Source organism: Pseudomyrmex gracilis, unplaced genomic scaffold, assembly GCF_002006095.1.
Source record: "Pseudomyrmex gracilis isolate BER0280 unplaced genomic scaffold, ASM200609v1 scaffold_468, whole genome shotgun sequence".
NCBI classification, from domain to species: domain Eukaryota; kingdom Metazoa; phylum Arthropoda; class Insecta; order Hymenoptera; family Formicidae; genus Pseudomyrmex; species Pseudomyrmex gracilis.
This window is the reverse complement of record NW_018021052.1, coordinates 60,546-81,862: the sequence shown is the minus strand read 5'-3', so window position 1 is coordinate 81,862 and position 21,317 is coordinate 60,546. Positions and strand designations below refer to the sequence as shown.

At 37.9% G+C, this 21,317-nt stretch overlaps 5 protein-coding genes across 8 annotated transcripts; 4 read left to right on the top strand and 1 right to left on the bottom strand.

Annotated features, from left to right (window-relative positions):
* Positions 1–437: 437 nt before the first annotated feature.
* On the top strand, positions 438–4,248 carry LOC109860772 (biogenesis of lysosome-related organelles complex 1 subunit 6-like). Its single transcript, XM_020440067.1, has 5 exons — positions 438–752; positions 1,163–1,270; positions 1,347–1,434; positions 1,511–1,597; positions 1,678–4,248. Exons 1-5 carry the CDS (start codon positions 688–690, stop codon positions 1,792–1,794), a joined length of 465 nt encoding a protein of 154 aa, XP_020295656.1. The 5' UTR covers positions 438–687; the 3' UTR covers positions 1,795–4,248.
* Positions 4,249–6,569: 2,321 nt separating this feature from the next.
* LOC109860773 lies at positions 6,570–9,596 on the top strand. Its single transcript, XM_020440068.1, has 3 exons — positions 6,570–7,692; positions 7,987–8,136; positions 9,376–9,596. The coding sequence occupies exons 1-3, from the start codon at positions 7,581–7,583 to the stop codon at positions 9,510–9,512; spliced, it is 399 nt and encodes a 132-aa protein (XP_020295657.1). The 5' UTR covers positions 6,570–7,580; the 3' UTR covers positions 9,513–9,596.
* Positions 9,597–10,022: 426 nt separating this feature from the next.
* Positions 10,023–14,009, top strand: LOC109860778 (U3 small nucleolar RNA-associated protein 18 homolog). Of its 2 annotated transcripts, none has more exons than XM_020440075.1 (8): positions 10,023–10,131; positions 10,190–10,485; positions 10,551–10,718; positions 10,804–10,978; positions 11,061–11,246; positions 11,382–11,573; positions 11,655–11,823; positions 11,924–14,009. In XM_020440075.1, the coding sequence occupies exons 2-8, from the start codon at positions 10,298–10,300 to the stop codon at positions 12,385–12,387; spliced, it is 1,542 nt and encodes a 513-aa protein (XP_020295664.1). In that variant the 5' UTR covers positions 10,023–10,131; positions 10,190–10,297; the 3' UTR covers positions 12,388–14,009. The 2 variants fall into 2 exon arrangements, with proteins under 2 accessions (XP_020295664.1, XP_020295665.1); XM_020440076.1 differs by having other exon boundaries at positions 10,026–10,131; positions 10,215–10,485.
* A 119-nt stretch (positions 14,010–14,128) lies between these two features.
* On the bottom strand, positions 14,129–16,536 carry LOC109860779 (deformed epidermal autoregulatory factor 1). The gene is made up of 4 exons (XM_020440077.1): positions 16,202–16,536; positions 15,229–15,729; positions 14,685–15,146; positions 14,129–14,561 (listed from the first exon to the last, which is right to left on the bottom strand). Exons 1-4 carry the CDS (start codon positions 16,457–16,459, stop codon positions 14,361–14,363), a joined length of 1,422 nt encoding a protein of 473 aa, XP_020295666.1. The 5' UTR covers positions 16,460–16,536; the 3' UTR covers positions 14,129–14,360.
* Positions 16,537–16,584: 48 nt separating this feature from the next.
* On the top strand, positions 16,585–21,272 carry LOC109860770 (deleted in malignant brain tumors 1 protein-like). 3 transcript variants are annotated; one of them, XM_020440063.1, is made up of 9 exons: positions 16,596–16,656; positions 17,926–18,123; positions 18,291–18,960; positions 19,061–19,213; positions 19,292–19,427; positions 19,540–19,667; positions 20,271–20,561; positions 20,711–20,962; positions 21,128–21,272. In XM_020440063.1, the coding sequence occupies exons 3-9, from the start codon at positions 18,729–18,731 to the stop codon at positions 21,244–21,246; spliced, it is 1,311 nt and encodes a 436-aa protein (XP_020295652.1). In that variant the 5' UTR covers positions 16,596–16,656; positions 17,926–18,123; positions 18,291–18,728; the 3' UTR covers positions 21,247–21,272. The 3 variants fall into 3 exon arrangements, with proteins under 3 accessions (XP_020295654.1, XP_020295652.1, XP_020295651.1); XM_020440065.1 differs by lacking the exon at positions 17,926–18,123 and having other exon boundaries at positions 16,585–16,656; XM_020440062.1 differs by lacking the exon at positions 16,596–16,656 and having other exon boundaries at positions 17,887–18,123.
* The last annotated feature ends 45 nt before the right edge of the window (positions 21,273–21,317 follow it).

Genomic DNA, 21,317 nt, shown 5'->3' with positions numbered 1-21,317 from the left:
TAAATATCCTTGTGTCTATAAAATGTTACCATTAATGATTAAACTTTTGCAAGTATAACTTCAAATATAACACAAATGACACACAACTTAATATATAAAAACCAAAACAAATACCTTTTACAAATTATTTTAATTATAAACTTAAAGCAAATTATAGATAGAAAAGCTATACATTTTATCACCTGCAAAATATATAACACAAAGAAAATTACGTATTTGTGTTACTACCGGGAATGTTTTCTTGGCTGTCGATACACTTTAAACATGTGCACTTAAAAAATATGTGCACGTAACAATTCAGCCTTTAATTATTTCAATTCGATAAAATCTTACGTATGTAACATACATCGCTACGTTAGTAACCATTCTCACAATCAATCTCTTTTTTTAACTCTATTAGTCACTCAGTCTCCGTAAACATTTTGTGCTAAAATAAATTGGTAAATGTTCTTTACTTGCAACACATGATGGCGCTATGCGCACAGTGCAGATTGTACGTATACCACAGAACAGGTGACAGAAATCAGCTGACACACATGTGAAAAGCACCGCTCTGCACGTATGTGTACAAACATCGCCCGTGTGGCACGCAGAAAGAATTTGTTTATTTCTTTAAAATATTTTAATGCGCACGATTATGCTTGACGCGTGTAATAGTGACTGAAGTGAATAAAAAACAAGAAAAAAATGATGACTGACGTAGGAGAGGCTGAAGCAGCGGAGATCGAGCTAAGAAATGAGAAACTAGAAAGGTAACCTCCTCGGACATTTGTTTGCACATTACGTTGTTTGTGTATTTAAATTTTTTATCGCACAATTACACTTCTCTGATTAATATACATGGTTTTTTAAATTTCAATTTCTTAATGTTTCAAAATTTATTCGATAAATTAACAAGATTTATATATTTCACATACTTGCATTACAGACTTAGCAAACGCAATGTTTATTTATGTTATGTTGATTTATATTATGTTGTTTCATATTGTAGGAGCAAATCAAGTCCGAATAAAAAAGTTTTTTATATTTATTAAAAAAATGTAAAATACGACTCAAGTCTGACTTTATTTTAGGTTACAACATAATGAAATCATATTTAATAGTGTATTAATGTTATAGACTTCCATTTTACGTAGCAATGTGTGAATTTATTCTCTGACAGCAAAAATGAAATCAACTTCTCAGAAGTCACGGAAAAGCTGACCGAAGGTCTCTTACAAATTTATCAACCTCCGTTAGAACAAGTCAAGAAAGATCTTCTGGAGTTAACGTACGTTGTAATTACATAAGTACAATAAGAGCAACACAAATTACGCTCTGATTGTTGTGTTATATTCTTGTTTTAGAAACAAACAAGAAGCTCTCCTTGTTCGAATGCAGGTTGAGAACAAGAAGATAAATGAAACGTTTGAAGATGTAGATCTAAACGACATGGTAAGATCAGTAGTGCATAAACTATATATTTAGACCGTTGACATTTCTCTTATTGTATGCACAATATACGTTTTAGTTTGCGGTTATTAAAGTTTATCAAGGAAAATTAGTGTCGATAAGAAAAGAGATGATTAATATTCACGAGAGGACTACCAAGTTGAAGGTGACTTGTCGACTTGTTTCCTTCGTACGTTTGTGTGATGAAAGCGTTTTTATACTTACAGAAATACTTTTATATTGTAGAAGCGAGCTTTACGTTTGCAACAGATAAAACAGAAGGAAGCGTTGAACAGGGAGCAACAACGCGAGCAAGAGCTGCGCAGAGAACAAGAACTAATTGGCAAGCCCGCTAACACCTAATGTATAAACTTTAAAGATAAGATTAGCTTGTATAAATAATAATGTAAGAGAGAAACATTCGATATTTGTACAAAAAACGCATACAAAAAGTTAAGGACACGTTGTGTGTTTATACATAAATATTTGTTTGTAAAATAAAGTTATATGCAGAAAGTGTCAAGTAATAAGAAATATATGTTTAATATAGAAAGTATATTCAAGGAAGTATATTTGTTATCTTGTTTGTTGTGTAAGAGTGCATTTAATAACAGCGAGTTATTTGAAATTTATATCTCGGAGAGAAAATTGCTATTGGTCACATACTAAACTTGTGCCATTGGAAAATGGAATCTGTTTGAGCCATCTGTTTGCCTGCACGACGTACCTCCCAACATTCTCAAATGCGTGCTGGGACAATTCAGCAAGGGAAGCAATCTAGTTTTCGGCAACAACCAACGATGGGAAACGATGAGACAATTGGCGGGATAAAAACAAAACTTGACTCTCTCTCGAAAGTTTATTAAACATAATATGAATTACCTTTTTATTCTGTGTTTCACAATGTTACAATTCTTCGTGCGATACGCGCTCCACAACGACGACACGTTATACAAAGTGACAATATAAACTTTTTGTGACTTACAACACAATAATGCATTTAGGATTCGCGGTTCTTGTTTTTTTTGTTTCATAAAAAATCACGCAAAGTCTTTTGGCGATTGACAAATGCAAAGACAAAGTGTTTCTTCGCCTCGTTTCCAAATAAAACTCTTCGTCATCTTGTAATTAAAGTATACATCTAAGTCACGCGATACTTAAATACAAGCAAGCGATCCTGACGAAGCGTTCACTATATGTATATCCATATATATGTATATATATATGTATATATATATATATATATGTATAAAGTTTGTTTGCTCTACTTAAAAATTGGTCATACAAGCAGCTGCGGTAAAGGCGCGCGAATGTTTGTTTCGTCAGTTCGTAAGAAAAACTACACTGTAAGGTGTATACGAATAGCTTACAAATCTAAATATGTGTCTTAAAAATGTCACAGACTCCTCTTTTATTTTAATATCTCTAACGCTATATCTCGTATAACGCATGTACAATACGCACAAAGCAATCGCGCAAATTGTCGATTCTATCCTACGGATCCTTTTGATCGAATTCTATTACATCGTAGCCGTGATTTTTCATTTTCGATTAAGTTTTTTTTTTTTTTTTTTTTTTTTATCAAGACAAAATAATTTTTCATTTCGATTGCGATCGCAGCCGATTGCGTGCAGCCTTATAAGGTACAAAATACAATTCTGTGTGTGTGTGTGTGTATGTCGTCACTATCGTAAAACAACATCGATAGAGATATGCATCGCGTCAATTTACATGTACGCTTGACGATAGATTGAGAGCAATTCAGAAGTCGACAAATACACGTAAGAAGTTCTTTTCTCTCTCTCTCTCTCTCTATCTATCTTTTCTTTCTTCTTCTTTTTCTCTCCCTGTGTCTGACATTTTCTCTAAAACACAGTATGGCACGTTTGATGTTCCAAAAGAGCACATTAATCAGTCTTACGACAGCGAATGGTTCGGCTAACAATAAGTACAGATATATATATATATTTTTTTTTTTTTGGCTTACAAGTAGAGGATATTCGAAATTTAAATCTCGTCGTCGTTTGAGTTTGCTTTTTTTCTTTTTTTTTTTTTAGAAGGACGTTAAACGCAATTGTTTATCGTTTTTAGTCTCTAATGGCAGTATGTGTGTATTTTGATACAAAGACCGTTCTTACAAAAGAATTTAGATATGGACTATAGTTCTGTAGTGAACAAATACTTGTCGCGAAAAGCAAAGATCAATTACATAGCGCAAATTAGTTTAGCAACGAGAAAATATTGCCGAAGTGATTAATTTCCGAGCTCTTTTTCTCAACAACTTTGCATTCCGATGTGACCAGAAAAAAGTTCAGAGATTGAATTGAGTGCAACGCAATCTATGAAAAAAAGAAAAAAAACTACCTTTCTTCGAGCGATAAAAATTGTGCTGGTCGATGATAATCAATCGACAAAACTAGAAGAAAAGAAGTTCAACTATCGATTAATCGGTTTTGATTGTAATCGCATTAGTCCATATCTATGTTGTACAAATCTCTTATTAGTTTCGTATTTTTAAGTCTACGTACGCTTTCGCCTTGTATATCGTTCTCTGATAAACAGTATTAAGCTCGTTAACATTAACACAGACAATAATTGCGGTTTACATTAAAGTGATCAATTCAATGTGTTACTTTAGATTATATTGGCAAAAACAGTCGATACCTTCAACAGAAATTGCACTTTCAATTGTGCAAAAAGTTTTTATCAAAACTTTTTGCACGTACAAGTGTGTATGTGAGTTTGTGTGTTGTAAAAGTGTGAAGTTCAACGATATTTATAAACATCCATGAAAACGTAAACATTACGTCTTGAGAACATGAAGCAACACAACATGTGGAAACAAATAATTGTTAAAAAAAAAAAAACTGTACAATGCAAAGTGTGTAATCCGGATAAAACGGAAAAGCAGCGATTTTACCAAAATTTTTGGTACGTTTCGCGTCTTAAAGCAATTAAGGCGTATACTCGGCTCAGAGCATGCAATCTGTCCAAGTATTTCTGTAAAACAAAAAACAGATTATTTAAAAACCTCGGCACTCATTCACGTGTGATCAATTAAAATAAAGAAATGTAAATAAATTGTTGTTTCACACACGTCAATTACATTGTATATCGACTTCGCATACGTAAAAAACGTTATTGGACTTTCAAAATCATTAAAACCAATGACGATACGGTGGAACACGTTAGAAACCATTTATTCGATAGGCAGATTTATATCCGTGTTTACAGAATAAATCTTTTTTTTCTCAGGTTCCTTGTATATAGTTTTTTGTATATATCTAAAGTGTTCATAAATATGTAAGAAGTTTTATGTTTATTTATAAGTGTAGACCTCTTTCAACTGGCAGTTCTATTCAATTGATCTCGTTATTTTATCAGTAAATATATTGGTAAACGTAAAGAGAGGAACAAAACAAGCTTCTTCCCTCTTTAAAATTGCAAAGTAAACATCGTCAAACGGTTCTCTCGTCGTAAATCATTCATGAGATAAATTAAAAAAAAGAAAAAAAAACGAAAACAAATATTTGATGTAACCGTGATACCGCGACAGAATATATTCAAACTTCTTCTATCGTTTTCACTTCGTTAAATTTTAAAACTTTCTAAATCTTAATTTTGTTATTTTACATCTCTCAATACGGTCACCTAATTAATTTTACAGTTTACGAAAGCTTTTTACGAATATACAAAAATTCACGTATTTACACAATATTTATATACAATTTTTTTTTTTTTTTTTTTTAATTTTCTACATGTTAAGAAAAACTTAGAGCCAGTAAATAATTATTCTCGCGAAAGAACAAAACAAACGTACCGACAATCCAAATCACAAGTTGCGCGCGCGTCATCTCTTTTCCGCGTTTAAATGTACTATATATATATATATATATATACTCGATATATATATGTAACAAATACAACATTAAAAATTACTCGTCTGTTTCGTCATTGGGTTTAATGCTAGCGTAATTGTTCATGTTTCTATTCACCCTCAACATCTTAAGAAAACTGCCTAATACCAATATAGTTTTTCTGTGCCTCCTAAAAATCCCGGCGTACAGTTCCTCGCGCACGTCCCTTCTGTCGCTGACGTCAGAATCGATGCTGGACACCGATACGACAGAGGGCTTGGCCGAAACCGGTTGGTGATAACTGTTGGTCTCGCCGGTATTGAGAATCACACAATGCTGATTGTTTATCATTTTGGTCGCCAGTTTTGATCCCGCTGCTCGCTTCTTCTCTCGCAACTCTATTTCACGCACCACGTTTCTCTTTTTATTCGATTTTATTCTCCTCTCAGATGTATATTACACGCGATCAAGCAAAAAAACAAATCGCTTGAAACGTAGATCTTTTTCTAATACACTTGTTTCGAGAAATTGATCTGCGCACTGCAACGGTTTACAATAGTTTTAGACCGCAGACTCGAGCGGCTGGTTTCTTCGCGCGTGTGTTCGGCAACTGATTGAGAATCCTCAGAAGAGAGATTTTATAAGATAAGTGTGCACACGAACACACACTCGAATATACGCGATGCAAGTTTTGAGAAGAACAGTGATAAAACGCGTTTTCACGCTTTACGTCATTCGAGCTGTCACGTATCTCGAAAATTTAAGGCAGCTGTCTTGTCTCGTTGTCAGAATTTTACACACGCCGAAAGAGAGAGAGAGAGAGAGAGAGAGAGAGAGAATCGCGTTTGCTGTTACGCGATGCTACTACTAAATACTACTACTACTACTACTATATCAAGTTAACGCAACGTTACGTAAACTTTTGTTTAGTCTTCGGTCGTTGTAGATAAAATTCAAATCGCGGTCAAATGTTCCAAAGGTAATTACACACGTTAGTTCGAAATGCTGTTAAATGCGTTACAAATAAATTTTAAGTGCGAATCGATTGTACGTTATAGAATATTTCCTTTTGCAAGGAACAGTCGGTTGTTTTTCGGATCAAAAGACGCTCCTCCTCCTCTTCGAACTGCGTAGTTTGACTATCGACGACGAACGCTTTTTTTGATTTCGTTGCTATCAAACGATGCGATGTAGTTGAGAAAGCATCTCTCGCAGTAGCTCTTGTGCTACATGTCAGTGATGTTTTTTTTGATGATCCAACATCAAACGACAAACTGCAAACAGATAAAAACGAGAAAACTATGAGCGCGCATATACGTATATACACAACGCAGTTTACGTGTAAACACGTATGATAATTTTTTTTTAACATATATCTTAACACCACGTGGCTACGTGTGTTGTAGTGCGAGCATAAATTATTCTTATGTTGTTCAGAAAACTGCGCAGCGCAGTCTTGTGGTAAATATTACGTCAAAATTGCTGCTATTAATAACAGTGTGTGTGTGTGTGTGGAGGGACGGGTGCGCATGTTGTTTACAAAATTCCATGTTGACGGTAGATAATACCGGTCAATAGAATTTCACATAACAGCGCGATCTAAAATTAAGAAACTGTTTCATTTCTCTCCGCTCGAGATAGTTTTCTCTTATTTCATGAGCTTCTTTACTTCGTCGTAAGTTTTCTGATATCTTATAAAATCGTTGCTATTTTTCTTTTCCCTTTGTCTCTTTCTCTCTATTTCTATCGCTTCATATTTCAACGAGATTACACGCTCAGAAGCGACAAAAATTTCTTAACTATTTTTAACTCGGTATTGCATTGAATTTTAAAAGAGAGAGAGAGTTTTTTCTCGTTTCAAAGTTTCAACATTCAGACCAATTCAAACATTGTATTTGGTCAAACATTTATCAACGACTGCATATCACGCGCTGATAATTTGTATTTTTTTGTTTTACAACCTACGTCGTAGAACAAAAAGTTCCGTGAATTCTTTGTTATCTCCGATTATTGATGATATCAGATTCAATGAAGATACGCGAATGTGTTCGATTGGAACAAACAAGCGTTTAACTGATGAATCAGAATTAAGGTCACAAACATGATAGCGACGTGTCTGACGTATATGTGTTTACGAGATCGAGCATGTAATTGCAACATCTTGCCACCAACTGTGAACAAACAACATAAATGAGAAAACATCAATAAGAGATGTGCGTATGTGTGTGTGTAAATAAAATTGTAGACGTCGAGAGGCGTAATTTGTAAAATAAGAAACGAAATATTCTAGACATGTTGACTCTCTCTCTACAGTCGCAGGCACCCTGGTTAGATGCCGCATTCTCTCCTATTCAGATTTATTTGAAGCTCTGTCACGGGATTGCTGCGCAAGAAAATAGGTTTGGTAGGTTGTTTCTCGCGGAGACAAACGCACTCGTAGATAGTAGTGCAGGTCAGGTTTCAGAAACCCTATTCTTAGATGCGTTGCAACATATGATACATTATGATTGCTCAAAGTTTCCGGCGCAACACGCTTCCGGCAGCAAGACTGCTGTGAACTGTTTTGAAGAGAGAAGAAACAGATTGTCTCAAACCTCAATCCTTCTTTAGACAGAACTAGAAAGGAACGTTTTTTTCTCCAGAGTGGAAATCCACTCGTTCAACTTTGTGACACCGTGCGTTTTGTTTTTATGCACAGATTTTGCCGAGCGATGCAAGAGCAAGAAGACTGTTCGTCACATCTGGTGTGGCTTGAAAAAATTACAAGAGATTGAGGCTGAACCCGGCAAACCACGCTGTACGAACACAACGATCATCAATTGCTGTTTTACCCTGAGGAACTCGTCAGGTTACTTTCTTTTCTCTTTACACATCTCGGTTATTACTTGGCTGCGACTCAAGAATCAAAGAAACTGGACAATAAGATTGTTATAAATACATATTTTTTCTGTCATCATCCCACAACCCTCTCACACACAATATTGTACTTATCGCGAATTGTTTCTTTTAAAAGTTCTAATTTGCACTCGCACGTTTTTACTCTTTGATACAAATTTTTCATCGCAACGACCGTGTCTTCGCTGTCACTTTTCTCAGCGAAGCAAGCGAGCTGAAAAGTAAGGGACAGCGAAGGCATTAATTTGTAATGACTTTCTTATGCACTTTCGATTTACACAGAGACTTACTGCCAGAAGACAATAGATTTTTTTTTCACACACACAATCGCCACAACTTCTTCAGAAATACAAATCACACAGATTCCGAGTTTCCGGACGCGTTTTCGGAAAAACGTAGAGAGAGCTCTCTGAGGCGCCCGTTGCGCTTTGCGTATATTACTTACTCAAAACACTAGTTGCTTGTTCACGCATAACCCTTCTTTGTCACTTCGGGAGAGGGGGTTTCCAAGATACACACTCGAGCGCGAAAACGCTGTACGATCGAATCGCGCTCTCAGTTTCGCGTCTATTAAAAATCCAGTTGGGGTTCGCGCCGATCGTCGGTTTACGCCGCAAGCGAGTGTGAATTTAACTGCGCAGCTCCGCGTTCTTCAATCCCACGGTGTCTTAATTTAAATCGGCCGAGTGATAGACGGCGGCGCCCGCCATGTTGTCACAGCTGATCGCATTCGAAATACACAAATGCGAAGGCGCTTTACCAGATCAATAACGCGTTCACGTCCCCGATTTATTATCCTCGCATGTGTGTGTGCGTGTGCAGCACGTATATTTACACCACACGTTAAATTTTGAAATATTATTTCCGACTGTCTCAGATCTCGTTATATAAACAGCTGAGTTCTCTTTTTATCATTGCGTGCGTTGTCAATTGACAAAGAAATAACAATCGGATACTTCAATTGCATATTGCAACATAACTAATCTATCGCGCGTTATCTCTCTTCCTATTTTTTTTTGTTTTTATTCCTTTTTCTCTCTTACAAAGTCGATTATATTGAAATTAAAATACAACATTTAAATAGACAATTCAGAAAGCAAACCAAGATCTCTGGTCGCGCGTCTGTTTGCTTCTCTTCTCGTTGACACAATTCGCACATTGTGCAAAGACAAAAAATTGTTGCATATTTCAGATATTATTCGCCCGGTTATCAGGAGAGCATTCTGGAAGCCGTGGAGCAGTATCAGCCTAAGTGATCACATCGCGCCGATCGAACGATCACGTGGATTCGAATCTGTCATCGTCTCGTTACAACGATTGTTGATATAAAATACACACGTGTCTCAATGTAACATATATATATAAATGCGTGTACACGTCGTTTTATACGTCACGTTCCGTGGTGTCCGCACAACAAACGCTATTTGTAAAAATATATACATTGTAATAAATACTTTTATTGTATCAACATACTTGTCTGTGAAATTCTGAAATCTTCTCCTCGAAAAAAGTTGTAGCAACGAAAAAGATGCAGTTTTTATTGGCTCCCGCCGCGAGGTCGTCCCGCGTCGCGACAACTCGGTGGCCAATTGACGTCTCGCGAAATTACAATCATTATTTTTGAAAATAACGTTGATTGGTCACCGTGTTGCCGCGTTCTGCGCGCAAAAGTGTAAGGGCGAGTCCGCAAGTCGCACGATCTACCAATCACGGTTAACACTTTCGGCCAATCAAATAATTAAGTGTTGACCGGGTTGCAGCCAATAAAAGGTCAAGTCGAGGCAAATGCGATTGGTGATTTGCGATCACATTGCGTGTATGATCTAATACGGAAACACATGATGGTATAGGTTATGTGAAGAAATGCAAAGAAACATCTATTAATCTGGAGTACGGGTGATGGGTTGCCTACGAGCCGCGAAAAAGTCAAGTCAAAGAAACAACTAAGGTCCGATTTCACATTATACCTCCCGATAGCTATCTTTTAGATGTACTTTACCTTTTAGATAACGTTATCGAGAACTTGTTTAGAGAGGTGAAGAAATTGGGTACAAAAAAGACGTTTCTAAAAATACAGAATTTCTTCTTGTCACATTGTTGTTAAGCCACGCGAAATGAAAACAGAGAAGAAACCTAAGCCTAAGCAAAGAAGAAACAAATCAGCAAAACCAGATTTTAAGCATGCAAAGCGTGAGAAAAACTTTGTAAAAAAATCGAAGATATTGTACAAGAGAAAATTCAACACTCCGTTGACCAAACGAAAAAAACAGAAAAGTATTTATAACGCTGAAGAAGAAACCAGGTACGAGAAAACGAGACGACTATATGGATGTGACTTATTGTTTTAACATATTGTTTGGTTTGTAGATTAGAAAAGATAGTCTTTGGCAATACGAATGATATCATCGATAATTTGCCGGACGATGAAACCGTCCTATCGAAAGTAAAGGATGAACTTGCTGATGTCGACGAGAAAGACGTTCAAAATGAAGAAAGAAAGGCAGCTTGGGTGGACGATGATGATTTGAATTATGAGTATGTACGCGATAAAAAATCACGTAATTTTGAGGAAAAAATATATTTAACTATATGATTTTAACATTTTCTTTTAATGTTCTAGTGTTGACACAGCTCTGAATGCACAGAATCGCAAATTGCCATGTAAAAGACCTGAAAATTTGTATACGACGTATTTGAAAAACAGATATAAATTGTTTGTTGGTGATCCAAAATGGGCTAAGTTAGAAAAGAAAGAAAAGAATGAGGAAGATGACATAGATGCTGATGTCCTGAAGGTATCTCTTACATATTGTTTTTTTTTCTTTTTTTTTTGTAGTTTTGCAGATCTCACATATTATAGTTTTCTTTCGTACTTAGCATAGTTGCCATTTGGAAGCGCCAAAAATAAAAAATCTCCCGAAAAATATCATTGATCTCAAAGTGCTGAATGCTTTGAACAAAAGTACTCACACGGAAGGTTTTATTATCTCAAGTGTGGAGTTTCACCCGTCGTCTACGGTAGCTTTGGTTGCTGGTTCGTCGGGCATTTTGTCATTATATCAGGTTTGCATATAATTTGTTTGAATATCTTAATTAAATTTTGAATCACACCGTAGCATTTAGTATCTTCTGTGCGAAGTACATACTGTTGAATGTAATTTTTTTATGTATGGAACTTTAATTTTTTGTTTTAAACAGGTGGATGGTCATACAAACGACAAATTGCACAGCATGGAATTTAAAAAGTATCCGATTAGTAAGGCGACATTTATGAAGGAGGGTACGGAAGTTTTGCTCGGTTCCCAATATTATCCGTATTGTTACACTTACGACTTGATGAATGACAAGGCATACAAGCTACCACTGCCGCATGGGATCACGAATATGACGGTTTGCACAATTGTCACATGTTATTTTATACAAATTGATCCTGGTTCGATTTAAAGCCGCAAATGTTCGTTCTCTCTTCAGCGTTACGAGGTGTCTCCAGACGGCAAGTTCATAGCGTTGCGCGGGAAACGGCGTGAAATACATTTGTTACACAGCGCTACAAAGGAACTGATCGACACGTTCAATATGAACTCGAAATGTAGAACGTTAGCGTTTACGCCAGACAGTAAATCAATAATCACGCACGGCGGTAAGCGAGATCTCACAAATTTTATCACTCTAATTTTTTTTCTCTGACAAGATTTCCAAGGAGTTATGCATGTTTTTCTTTTTTTTTTATCAAAATACAGACACCAGCGAGATGTTCGTGTGGGATCTGAATACTCGAAAGTGTATGAATCGCGCCATAGATGACGGATGTTTCTCTTGCACGTCGCTCGATGTGTCGCCAAGCGGTCAGTTCGTTGCTACCGGCAGTTTGCACGGTATAGTTAATATCTACGATGCGAAAACGGTGCTGGAGCAACGAAGTCCCGCACCTCTGAAGACGGTGACGAATCTTGTGACCAGTGTGACCAGCTTGAAGTTCAATCCGACTACCGAGATATTGAGCGCCGCGTCGGTTGAAAAACACAACGCGTTCAGAATGGTGCACATACCCTCTTTTACTGTGTTCTCGAATTTTCCGACTTTTCAAACCAACATAGGCATGCCGCAAACAATCGCTTATTCGCCCGGCAGCGGTTACCTCAGCATTGCGAACAGAACGGGCTCCGCTTTTTTGTGTAGATTGCGACATTACGGAAATTATTAATTATATGTTTCTTGGTAATGTATTAAATTACATTTAAATTCCAAGATTTATGGCAAAAGCTTGTATAAATAAAAATTTTTGCATAAATCTACGTTACTTTGTAAAACGAAGTAACTTTATTTGGAGATTATCGTAAATGATTTTTCCTCTTTATTTTATTAACACTATAAACTATTTTTTTTCACATTTAGCAAAAACGTCGATTACAGCATGAAGAAAAGTCCTTAAAAAAAAACCCCCCAAGATTTCTTAATACTTTGAACGCTTTGTGAAAAAGTGAATCTCTTTACACATACTTACACATACGCCGTACGAATCTTACACTTATGGCAGTCTATATACTAGTTTTCCTTTTCGCTACACGCATATAAATGATTTGCTTTTAATGTGTCTATTCTTATTTGAAGAACTTGGACTATAAAACAAGATCAGCGACATTTAAAACGTGTTCACTCAATTTTGTTTTACATCCGACTCTCGTTTGTACTAAATATAAATGAAGAATGACGATATATGTATATATATATATATATATATGTGTGTAGTTATAGAGATAAAAGTTTTTTATATAACAAAATATGTATAGATTTGATAATTTTCATATATTTTAGAAAAGTAATATATACGGAGTAAACGACATTGAAGATTTATTCAACATGTTTCAAGTTGAATATTTTTTTCTTATAAAAAATTTATATAGAGATTGCCGCCTTTGGTCGTATGTCACATACACACACACATATTTGTACATATCGTTATTGAAAAAAATTCTACTCGAGAGAAATGATACATATTTTACCAGAACAAATATTCAGAACAACTTATATTTACGTGTAAAATAACATAAATTATATATCTTTGTGCGCGATTTTCGAATTGCAGCCTCACGTTTTTGTGAATTATTTCTCATACCGGCGGTTTTAGTTCGTTTCGTTTCAAAGAGTTTAAGAAAACTGTGCGATATGTCGGTACTTTTATCGATGTGAGAATGTGACGCGAAAACGCGAAAACTCCAATCCGAAAACCACGCGCAAAAAACGTTTACGCAACACATCTTCACGCGAAAGCATCGTCTTATGTGTACACGATATATAAACTTTTATACTGCATAGTGCTCTATTTGGCATGTAAGACATACTGTTTTGTTATTACACTACGTTTTTGTATACAACGGCACACAACTGTTTAAACAACACCGAATCTCTCATCCTCATCATTACTTGCGCTACGAGTGATCGTCACGTAGCTGTAACATGCGGCGATATATCAATTAATATCGATACACTGTAATATAGTTACAGTATATATTAGTACAGCGTCCGTGTGTGCGTATACATATATATGGTATACCCACGCACATAGTTTTCTACCTTTCTCTATCCCCACACACGCGTACCACGCAATTACACTTATGTACATTAGTTTTAATGGCAGAATAGAAACGCCGATAAGTGCATTATAGACATAATACTTATTATACAAGTACGTTGTCAATGTACGTACGATTATATATAGCACCAAGTGTGTTGTGAGAAGTGGAACATTTCACTGAGACATTTTTAAACACATGACATTTTATTACGATTTACCTCTTCAGCAGAACGTCAACGGTTGTACAAGTATATGTATGCTAAACACTTCAGTTATCAAAAAAAAAACAAGTACACAAATCTTACATCATAACGTGAGATACAAGCTTTCAACTTCGTCAAACACAGGCAATGTTGTTTGGAAACTGCTATTTCATTTATGATACTGTATCTCTCTTTTTTGTTTGTTTTTTATTCTTCGAAATGTTAAATATCTCCCCGGGTAAGTATCTTTTCTATTTTATATTTCGTACATTTTCATTTTTTGCACATCTTAATTTTATACTAGTTGCTTTAAGTCTGCGTTTCTTCTTTTAGCGCTCTTATTATGCCGGATTTTTCATCCTCCGTATTCCTTTGGTGAATCGGCGTGAGAAACACTAGCTATTGGTCCGTTGCAGTTACCGGAAGCGCGGTATCACCGCTGCTGCTAGCATCTACAATAAGCATCACGGTCTCCGCCGCGCCTTTCACGCACTCCACCTGATGGCTACCCCAATCCTTGCGCTGACAAAACGTGGAACAGTACGGCGTGCGCCTGCACAACGAACATTCCGCGAAAGCTTCTCGGTTACAGTTCGCGCACTGAAATTCATCATCATTATTAGTAGCATAATTAATACATACAAACGAGAGAGACAATTAAAGAACTAAAAGTAGCGGTAGAACTGTAAGAAATTATTTAAGAAAATCAGATCTTTTTTATACCTTTTTATTATTTGAGTTAGATGCCGGTTGTAGTCCAACAGTTTCGATAACATCTGCTCGTGCTCCAAGTTGCGCGACCAATGCTTGTTCCCTCCTCTGCCTACATAGTTCCTTGGCTTCTTCTAAATTACGTCTAAACTCACAAGCTAATTTCATCAGTTTGTTTGACGTGTCGTCCAATTTTTTGAAGGTATCGTCCAGACCGTTTTCCGCATGATGTACGTTGTGCACAACGGAGTTGTGTTCCTGAGATTGCTGCACAACCATTCCGTCGGCAGAAACGAACTGCGGCCAGGCGACCTCTTTGTCAGGTACAACAACTTCATCGCCACTCTCATCGTTATTGCTGCCGTCTCGCGAATTATCGTTCTTAGATTTTCGCGAGGGAGGATCCCCATCGGACGGTTCCCTGTCTCTTCTTCTTCTACGCTTGTACGGAGTAAATAGTCGTACCGGTCCTGTCTGAACAAATATCAAGAATATTGTTACGAATTTGAACTTGGTTTGTTAAACATGAATTTTAGATGACGAATGATCTACTTACTGCACTATCATCGTCGCAACACGCAGAACAAGTACAAGAAGTGGCATGTGGCTTTAGTATCTGTTCGTCGATAAGTGTTTGCAGACTCCTTCCACCAAATCGTATACTTCGTTTCCAGTCTTTGCTAGATGCTCTACCGCAAAGAGCCTCAAACTCACTGGGTGTGTACCACTGTGAACCCAGTTTGATACACCGTCCCCTACCACCCGAACCAAATCTACTCTTATGCAACTCGGCATTTGTGTTCTTGCATCTGACAGGTAGAACAGCCAAACTCGCTGACTCAGACCAGCTGTATATTTGTTGACCAGAACTGGCCGTAGACACGGCATGTATTGATTCTGAATCTGTTTCATCTGCGTTTGGATTTTGAATTACTATATGAGTCGCTTTCAGCTCACCATTCCAACGTAAAGGATCCGTGACCTTGTCACTACGTGGTTCGCAAATGAACCCGTTATCCACACATAGCATTTGCTTGAACTGCCCTGACCCCGGCAACTGGAAGCAAAATACATTATTTACAAATATGGTCAGATTTGCATCACGTGCGTGAAAAAAGGTAAAACATGATATACATAATATTAATAAGTGTCATATTTTTTTTCTGTCTACAATCACTGATTCTAGTCTAGAAAACTAGACATTCTTTTTCTCTGTATCTTATCTGGTGGAAATAATCAGAGTTTGTATTCATGACAAAATAAAACTAGAAATCATCATTGTGTAAACACATGTGGTTGGTGGAAAGAACAAAAACTGCACAAAGTGCAAGAGATATAGAGACAATTTAAATGTGACACGTATCAAAGTCTCGCTTTACAACTGTTTTGTATTTTTTTAAATAGAACTTGAAAATTCGCGAGCAAAAGCGAACGTGCGGCGTGGGCGTTATCGACGATGACAATGTGAAAAAAAAAACACACAATTGCGAGTCGATTTGTTTAATTCCGATTCCGCTTGCGAAACTTACTTCCGAGGTGATGACGTTGAAGGTCGTGCCATTGGAGTTATGTGCTACTCCGATGATAGAACCCACAGGTAGTGAAACCGGCACACCAACTCCAGGAACACCTGGCACGCCCGGCACCGCAGTGACGCTCGCCGTGACCGCGACAGCTTGCGCTCCGTGCTCGTTCGTCAGTGCGGACGCCTCCTCGGTCTCGCTCGACAACGATTCGGTTATGTCCGGTATTCCGGCGACACTTTCCGATGTTTGGTTCTCCTCCATTTCGGCTGTTCTCGCCGAGCCTCGTCGCGCCTTCGTCTCGTACCGATGCCACCTCTTATTCGTGAGCACTCGCACAATGGCGTCGGCGCACGCTCGGCGTCGGAAGCGCCTCACGGCCGCCCACGGGTAGCTCCCCCGACGGTGATCCACCAGCGACCCACAAAAAAAATCACCTTTTTTCTTAATTGTTTAACATGGTATTGTCTTTCTTGATACTTCTTTATGTTGTTTTACGTATGTTGTGTACGTTACAATTGCAACTGTAAACAAAAGTCGCTCTCGTCAAACAATATAATGCGCAATGGAAATTTTTTTATTTCGGCTTCTAACGCGTGCAACACACACATATACGTGCGTGTATGTGTACATATACGCATGTGTGTGTGTCGCGCATGCTGCTGGTAGTAAAAACAAAATACATATGTTTCTAAACTAATTGTAACGCACACATGCACATACATGCGATGTATATATTACCGTATAAAATGAAACGCACACAGAACAAAACCTTTGTTAGACATTAATTAGATATCGCTTTAAGCTGTGACGTGTTTAAATGAACATTTAATGGAGTTTTTGTTCTGCGGAACATTTTCAAGAATCTCGTCTTTCTCAGAAATAATAAAAATATTAGTGCAATGTGTGTGTGTGTGTGTATGCAAATTGTTGTGATGTATAAAAATTTAATGTATTTAATATCGTAAGAAATCAACAAATTTAATTTAACAAACATACAAATTCGTGTTTTGTACATAATTATTGTAAATACGACTTTTCAAACGAGAGATATTTATTGCAAATCGGAGCCGAAAGTTCAATTAATCAATGAAATAATAGGCGTATTTGCTGTTTGCAAAATCGAACGGACTGTAAACAATATGATAATTTTCTCTTAATGTGTTTTTTTTTTTTCAATTCGTTACATGCGCGCAGCTCTATTGAAACTTCGACGTATCGAAAATTTTGAATCGCGCGATTCTCCATCAGCGCGAACGTTATATCGCGAATGAATATTTAATTAAACTGTGTTGCAACAACGCTCTGAGAAAGTTTGAAAAGCCATTTGCGCAGCGCGTCGAGTAATTTCTGCCGTCTTACGTCGTCGCGTCAACAAACGCGCTGCGCGTCCCACGGTAATTTATCGACAATTTTGCCGCAACGTTACATATGTGTCATATCTGTCACTCGTATCTCGTTACGTACACTTGCGCGCTGTGATGACAAATGTCGCGCGCGCGTAAGAACAACAATAACTTATATGGAAAGCCGGACTTTCTCGCTTAAACAATGGGAGCTTTCCAGCCACGTACACAGGTGACACTGTGTAACACAATGTCGATTAGTGTGAGAAAGAGCGTATCAGTGTGTCTCACTCACACTAGTGGACACCTGTGTTGCACAGTGTCGCTTGTGTACGTAGCTGAAAAGCTCCCAATGTCAATTGTAGTGTAAGTTCATCTTTTCAGTTGTCATCACATCCGATTTGAATCGTGCACCGGAAAAAAATGTGTAAATTTGAACGAAGAGGAAATATAAATATTACAAGGACAGCACGAAAATTGGAAAAAACGTTTGAATTACTCTTCGTCGTCTTTTCGATATTTTTACAAACGTCCTTCGGACTTTTTATTCTATCCGAACGCGGTGTAACATAAAATTCATGTGTAAGTAATTTTATACACAGACAAATGTATCTTTTTTTTTTTCCTCCGCAAATAATTTTGCGCCGCGAGCAACTTTCCAAACTCTTCGGGGTTCGCGGCTGCTTCACAAACGGCTGCTCTGTCTTGTTCAACGAGATGTTGTTAATTACATGTGATTTCACACACAGGTGGCGAGAAAGTTTAAAAAGGACTTTATCTCCGATTGTCATTGCGGACCAAACGCGCGCAATACACGTTTGCTCGGGTGAGCGTCAATTAAATTTCTCGAGAGAGACTTTCCCCGCGTCGAGATAATTCTCAAGACGCTCGGATCTCTACAACGTAGCGCATCGCACCTTCGCAATTCGGATGATACGCAACAATTTGCCGCATGATATGCAGACCGTGTAAACGATGTCTCCGTATATATTAAACACCCTGTATCCTCGGACTCGGTAGGAGTCGGTCGACGTTCAGTTCGGAACGACTAAAATGCACAAATCGTCCTCGAGTAGAACCGTCGCGACAGTTTGGTCACCAAAGAAAGAGAAGTAGAAACGTAGAGAGTTTCGTAAGAGAGAATAAAAAAAAAACTTGCTTCACAAACTTGAGGAATTTCTGAAACAATGACCGGACGTCGGTTGTTGATCGCGTTCCTGACGTGCTATATTGTATCTTGCGTCTGCGTCGACATCCTCGGCTGGCATAATCGCGGCAGACACAAAATCGCGGCGGACAGAAGACGATTCTGGCAGACAAACGATGCCGCTACATCGTTTCCTCGCGCGACGAAACGCAAATGGGAATCGGCGATGGTCCAGAACAACAATCGGAGTCAAATCGGCAGAGAGAAAAGATGTGAGTAAAGATGCACGTAAAGATGTAAAAGAATTTTTGACGGAAAGAATTGAATCTGATACTGAGAATAATAATATGTATATAATTGTGCGTTTTGCAGTCTTCTCGCTGTTCACACTGGTCAAGTTCGACAACAACATCTGCGACGGATCGAACGGAGAGAACGGCACGTGTCTCGCGGCGGCGGAATGCTCGCAGCGTGGCGGCATCTCCGGTGGCGTTTGTGCGAACGGTTACGGTGTTTGTTGCATAGGTAATTCAACAATCGAACATTTCCGGTGTGTATAAAAGACACTTGTTCTGATGTATCCTGATGTTTCTCTTTCGACAGTGACGGTATCTTGCGGCGGGATGATCGCCGCCAACAACACGTACTTCGTCAATCCGAATTATCCGTCCAACTTCGACGGCATGGAATCCTGCCAGGTGACACTGGTGAAGTCGCATCCGGATGTTTGCCAATATCGGTAATTTTTAATAACAATTGTCAAAAAAGTAATTTTTTAAATAATATTTTGTAATAGAAGAAATCGAATTGTTTCTTTTTTTTATCACGCATTTTATTTTATCTTATTTCAGATTAGACTTCGCGCAATTTAATATCAGAGGTCCGGAAACGACAAACAACGTCTGCAGTTACGATCAGTTCATCGTTTCCGGCGGTAATCCGGTGCCGACGATATGCGGCAACAACAACGGGAATCACAGTAAGTTAAAAAAAAAAAAAAACAGTTGGTTTATTTTTCTTTATTTTCAAAAAATTGTTACGTTTTGAATCGTGTAACGCGATGAAGAGCGTAACAAAAAGTGGTTCTCGGCTAACGATTATAATCGCTTTGCCGAGCCGAGCGAGCCCGATAAGCTCGATAAGTGTGCGAGTGGATAACAGCTAAGTCGCTCTTGCCGTGTAACACGAGCACGCTCGTTGATCCTCTTTTTTTGATAAGAAAAGACACGATCTTCATAACCCAATTCCTTTGACGAACCGTATTCAGCCATTTGTAACGTACCGGACAGGTCGGTTTAGAACGGTCGATAAAAGAACAAAGCGAGATGGAGGGCGAGACTATTATTCTCAATTTTTTCGCGATTAAAAGGGATAATTTTTATGTATTTCTTTCAATTGTAATTATATATTTTGAATATATAGTAATAACTATAGACGTAAATAATTAATTTATTTTTCTCTTGGATATAATTATAGAGACAACACAATTTTGCTTTTGAAAATTGAAGAGAATCAACGGGGTCCCAAACAATACCGCTGTTTAATTGTTCGTGTTTATATATGTATTAAACACTCGTTACAGTGTACGTGGATACGGGCGTCGGACAAACCAATCCGGTTACTTTGACCTTTGTCACGAGCGGCAGTTCGTTTCCGCGATCGTGGAAAGTTCGCGTATCACAGATACGATGCAGCACGATCTATCGCGCCGAAGAGGGCTGTCTCCAGTATTTCACTGGGGTGTCCGGTCAGATAAAATCCTTCAACTACGATCCCACAACCGGATTGCAGTTGTCGAATCAGGATTACAGCATATGCATCAGGATGGAGAGAAACTTTTGCGGAATCCAGTACACGGCGTGTACTGAAGACGGTAAAAAAACAATATGGCAACGTATAATATATATATTTTGTTTACATAAACTTTATGTAAAAACGAATTTTTAAACATAGTTACATTGAACAAAAAAAGAGAGAGTCATCGACGATCTAAAAGCCTCGAAAAACAAATTTTGTTCGCAGCTCAGGGAATAATGATGACCACCACAACAGCGGGTCAAATAATGCGCAGCAACGCGTTCACGCTGACGGGAAATACGCAGAACACGCAAATTGCCTCGATGACGGGGGTGTCTTGTGTGACCGATTGGCTTTCGATACCGTGCGCCACAAATCTGGGACGGATTCCCACGACGCCGCTTATGTGCGTCGATCGATTGTGCGGCGGTACCTTCAACGCGGAACCGCAGAATTTGAACGCGTCATCCGTTATCAGTAAATATTCCTTTTTATTATTACCTTAAATATCGATATGAAAAAAAAAAAAAGATTCTTCAAAAGTTTCTTAAAGCTTGGACACATCCGAATCGAGCGACGCTCACATCGCCTGTTAATGCGCGTTCCTCAAGATCGATCAAAGACACATCTGTCTCTTTTCAGGTACTGTAAAACCGTTCAGATTAATTTTTCACACGGACGGCACCGAGGCACCCGCCGACGTCGGAAATCGCGGCTTCTGTCTGAATTACGTGCAACAACCGTGCACAACCAGATTGTAAAATAATGGCGTTATGATTAAAAAGGACCAAACAACTACTAGGTTCGTAGATTTCAAAACATTTTTTATTTC

What these genes read in the sequence shown, in the direction of transcription:
- LOC109860778 (XM_020440075.1), top strand. Translation starts at nt 10,298, where the DNA reads ATGAAAACAGAGAAGAAACCTAAGCCTAAGCAAAGAAGAAACAAATCA. An exon ending in TAGATGCTGATGTCCTGAAG is followed by an intron (nt 10,979 to 11,060) that starts GTATCTCTTACA and finishes TTTCGTACTTAG; the next exon opens with CATAGTTGCCATTTGGAAGC. An exon ending in ATGGGATCACGAATATGACG is followed by an intron (nt 11,574 to 11,654) that starts GTTTGCACAATT and finishes TTCTCTCTTCAG; the next exon opens with CGTTACGAGGTGTCTCCAGA.
- LOC109860779 (XM_020440077.1), bottom strand. Translation starts at nt 16,459, where the DNA reads ATGGAGGAGAACCAAACATCGGAAAGTGTCGCCGGAATACCGGACATA. An exon ending in TCAACGTCATCACCTCGGAA is followed by an intron (nt 15,730 to 16,201) that starts GTAAGTTTCGCA and finishes TTTTGCTTCCAG; the next exon opens with TTGCCGGGGTCAGGGCAGTT. An exon ending in CTAACTCAAATAATAAAAAG is followed by an intron (nt 14,562 to 14,684) that starts GTATAAAAAAGA and finishes GATGAATTTCAG; the next exon opens with TGCGCGAACTGTAACCGAGA.
- LOC109860773 (XM_020440068.1), top strand. Translation starts at nt 7,581, where the DNA reads ATGTTGACTCTCTCTCTACAGTCGCAGGCACCCTGGTTAGATGCCGCA. An exon ending in TGCGCAAGAAAATAGGTTTG is followed by an intron (nt 7,693 to 7,986) that starts GTAGGTTGTTTC and finishes TTTTATGCACAG; the next exon opens with ATTTTGCCGAGCGATGCAAG. An exon ending in TACCCTGAGGAACTCGTCAG is followed by an intron (nt 8,137 to 9,375) that starts GTTACTTTCTTT and finishes TGCATATTTCAG; the next exon opens with ATATTATTCGCCCGGTTATC.
- LOC109860772 (XM_020440067.1), top strand. Translation starts at nt 688, where the DNA reads ATGATGACTGACGTAGGAGAGGCTGAAGCAGCGGAGATCGAGCTAAGA. An exon ending in AGAAATGAGAAACTAGAAAG is followed by an intron (nt 753 to 1,162) that starts GTAACCTCCTCG and finishes ATTCTCTGACAG; the next exon opens with CAAAAATGAAATCAACTTCT. An exon ending in AGAGGACTACCAAGTTGAAG is followed by an intron (nt 1,598 to 1,677) that starts GTGACTTGTCGA and finishes TTTATATTGTAG; the next exon opens with AAGCGAGCTTTACGTTTGCA.
- LOC109860770 (XM_020440065.1), top strand. Translation starts at nt 18,729, where the DNA reads ATGACCGGACGTCGGTTGTTGATCGCGTTCCTGACGTGCTATATTGTA. An exon ending in TTACGGTGTTTGTTGCATAG is followed by an intron (nt 19,214 to 19,291) that starts GTAATTCAACAA and finishes CTCTTTCGACAG; the next exon opens with TGACGGTATCTTGCGGCGGG. An exon ending in CCGGATGTTTGCCAATATCG is followed by an intron (nt 19,428 to 19,539) that starts GTAATTTTTAAT and finishes ATCTTATTTCAG; the next exon opens with ATTAGACTTCGCGCAATTTA.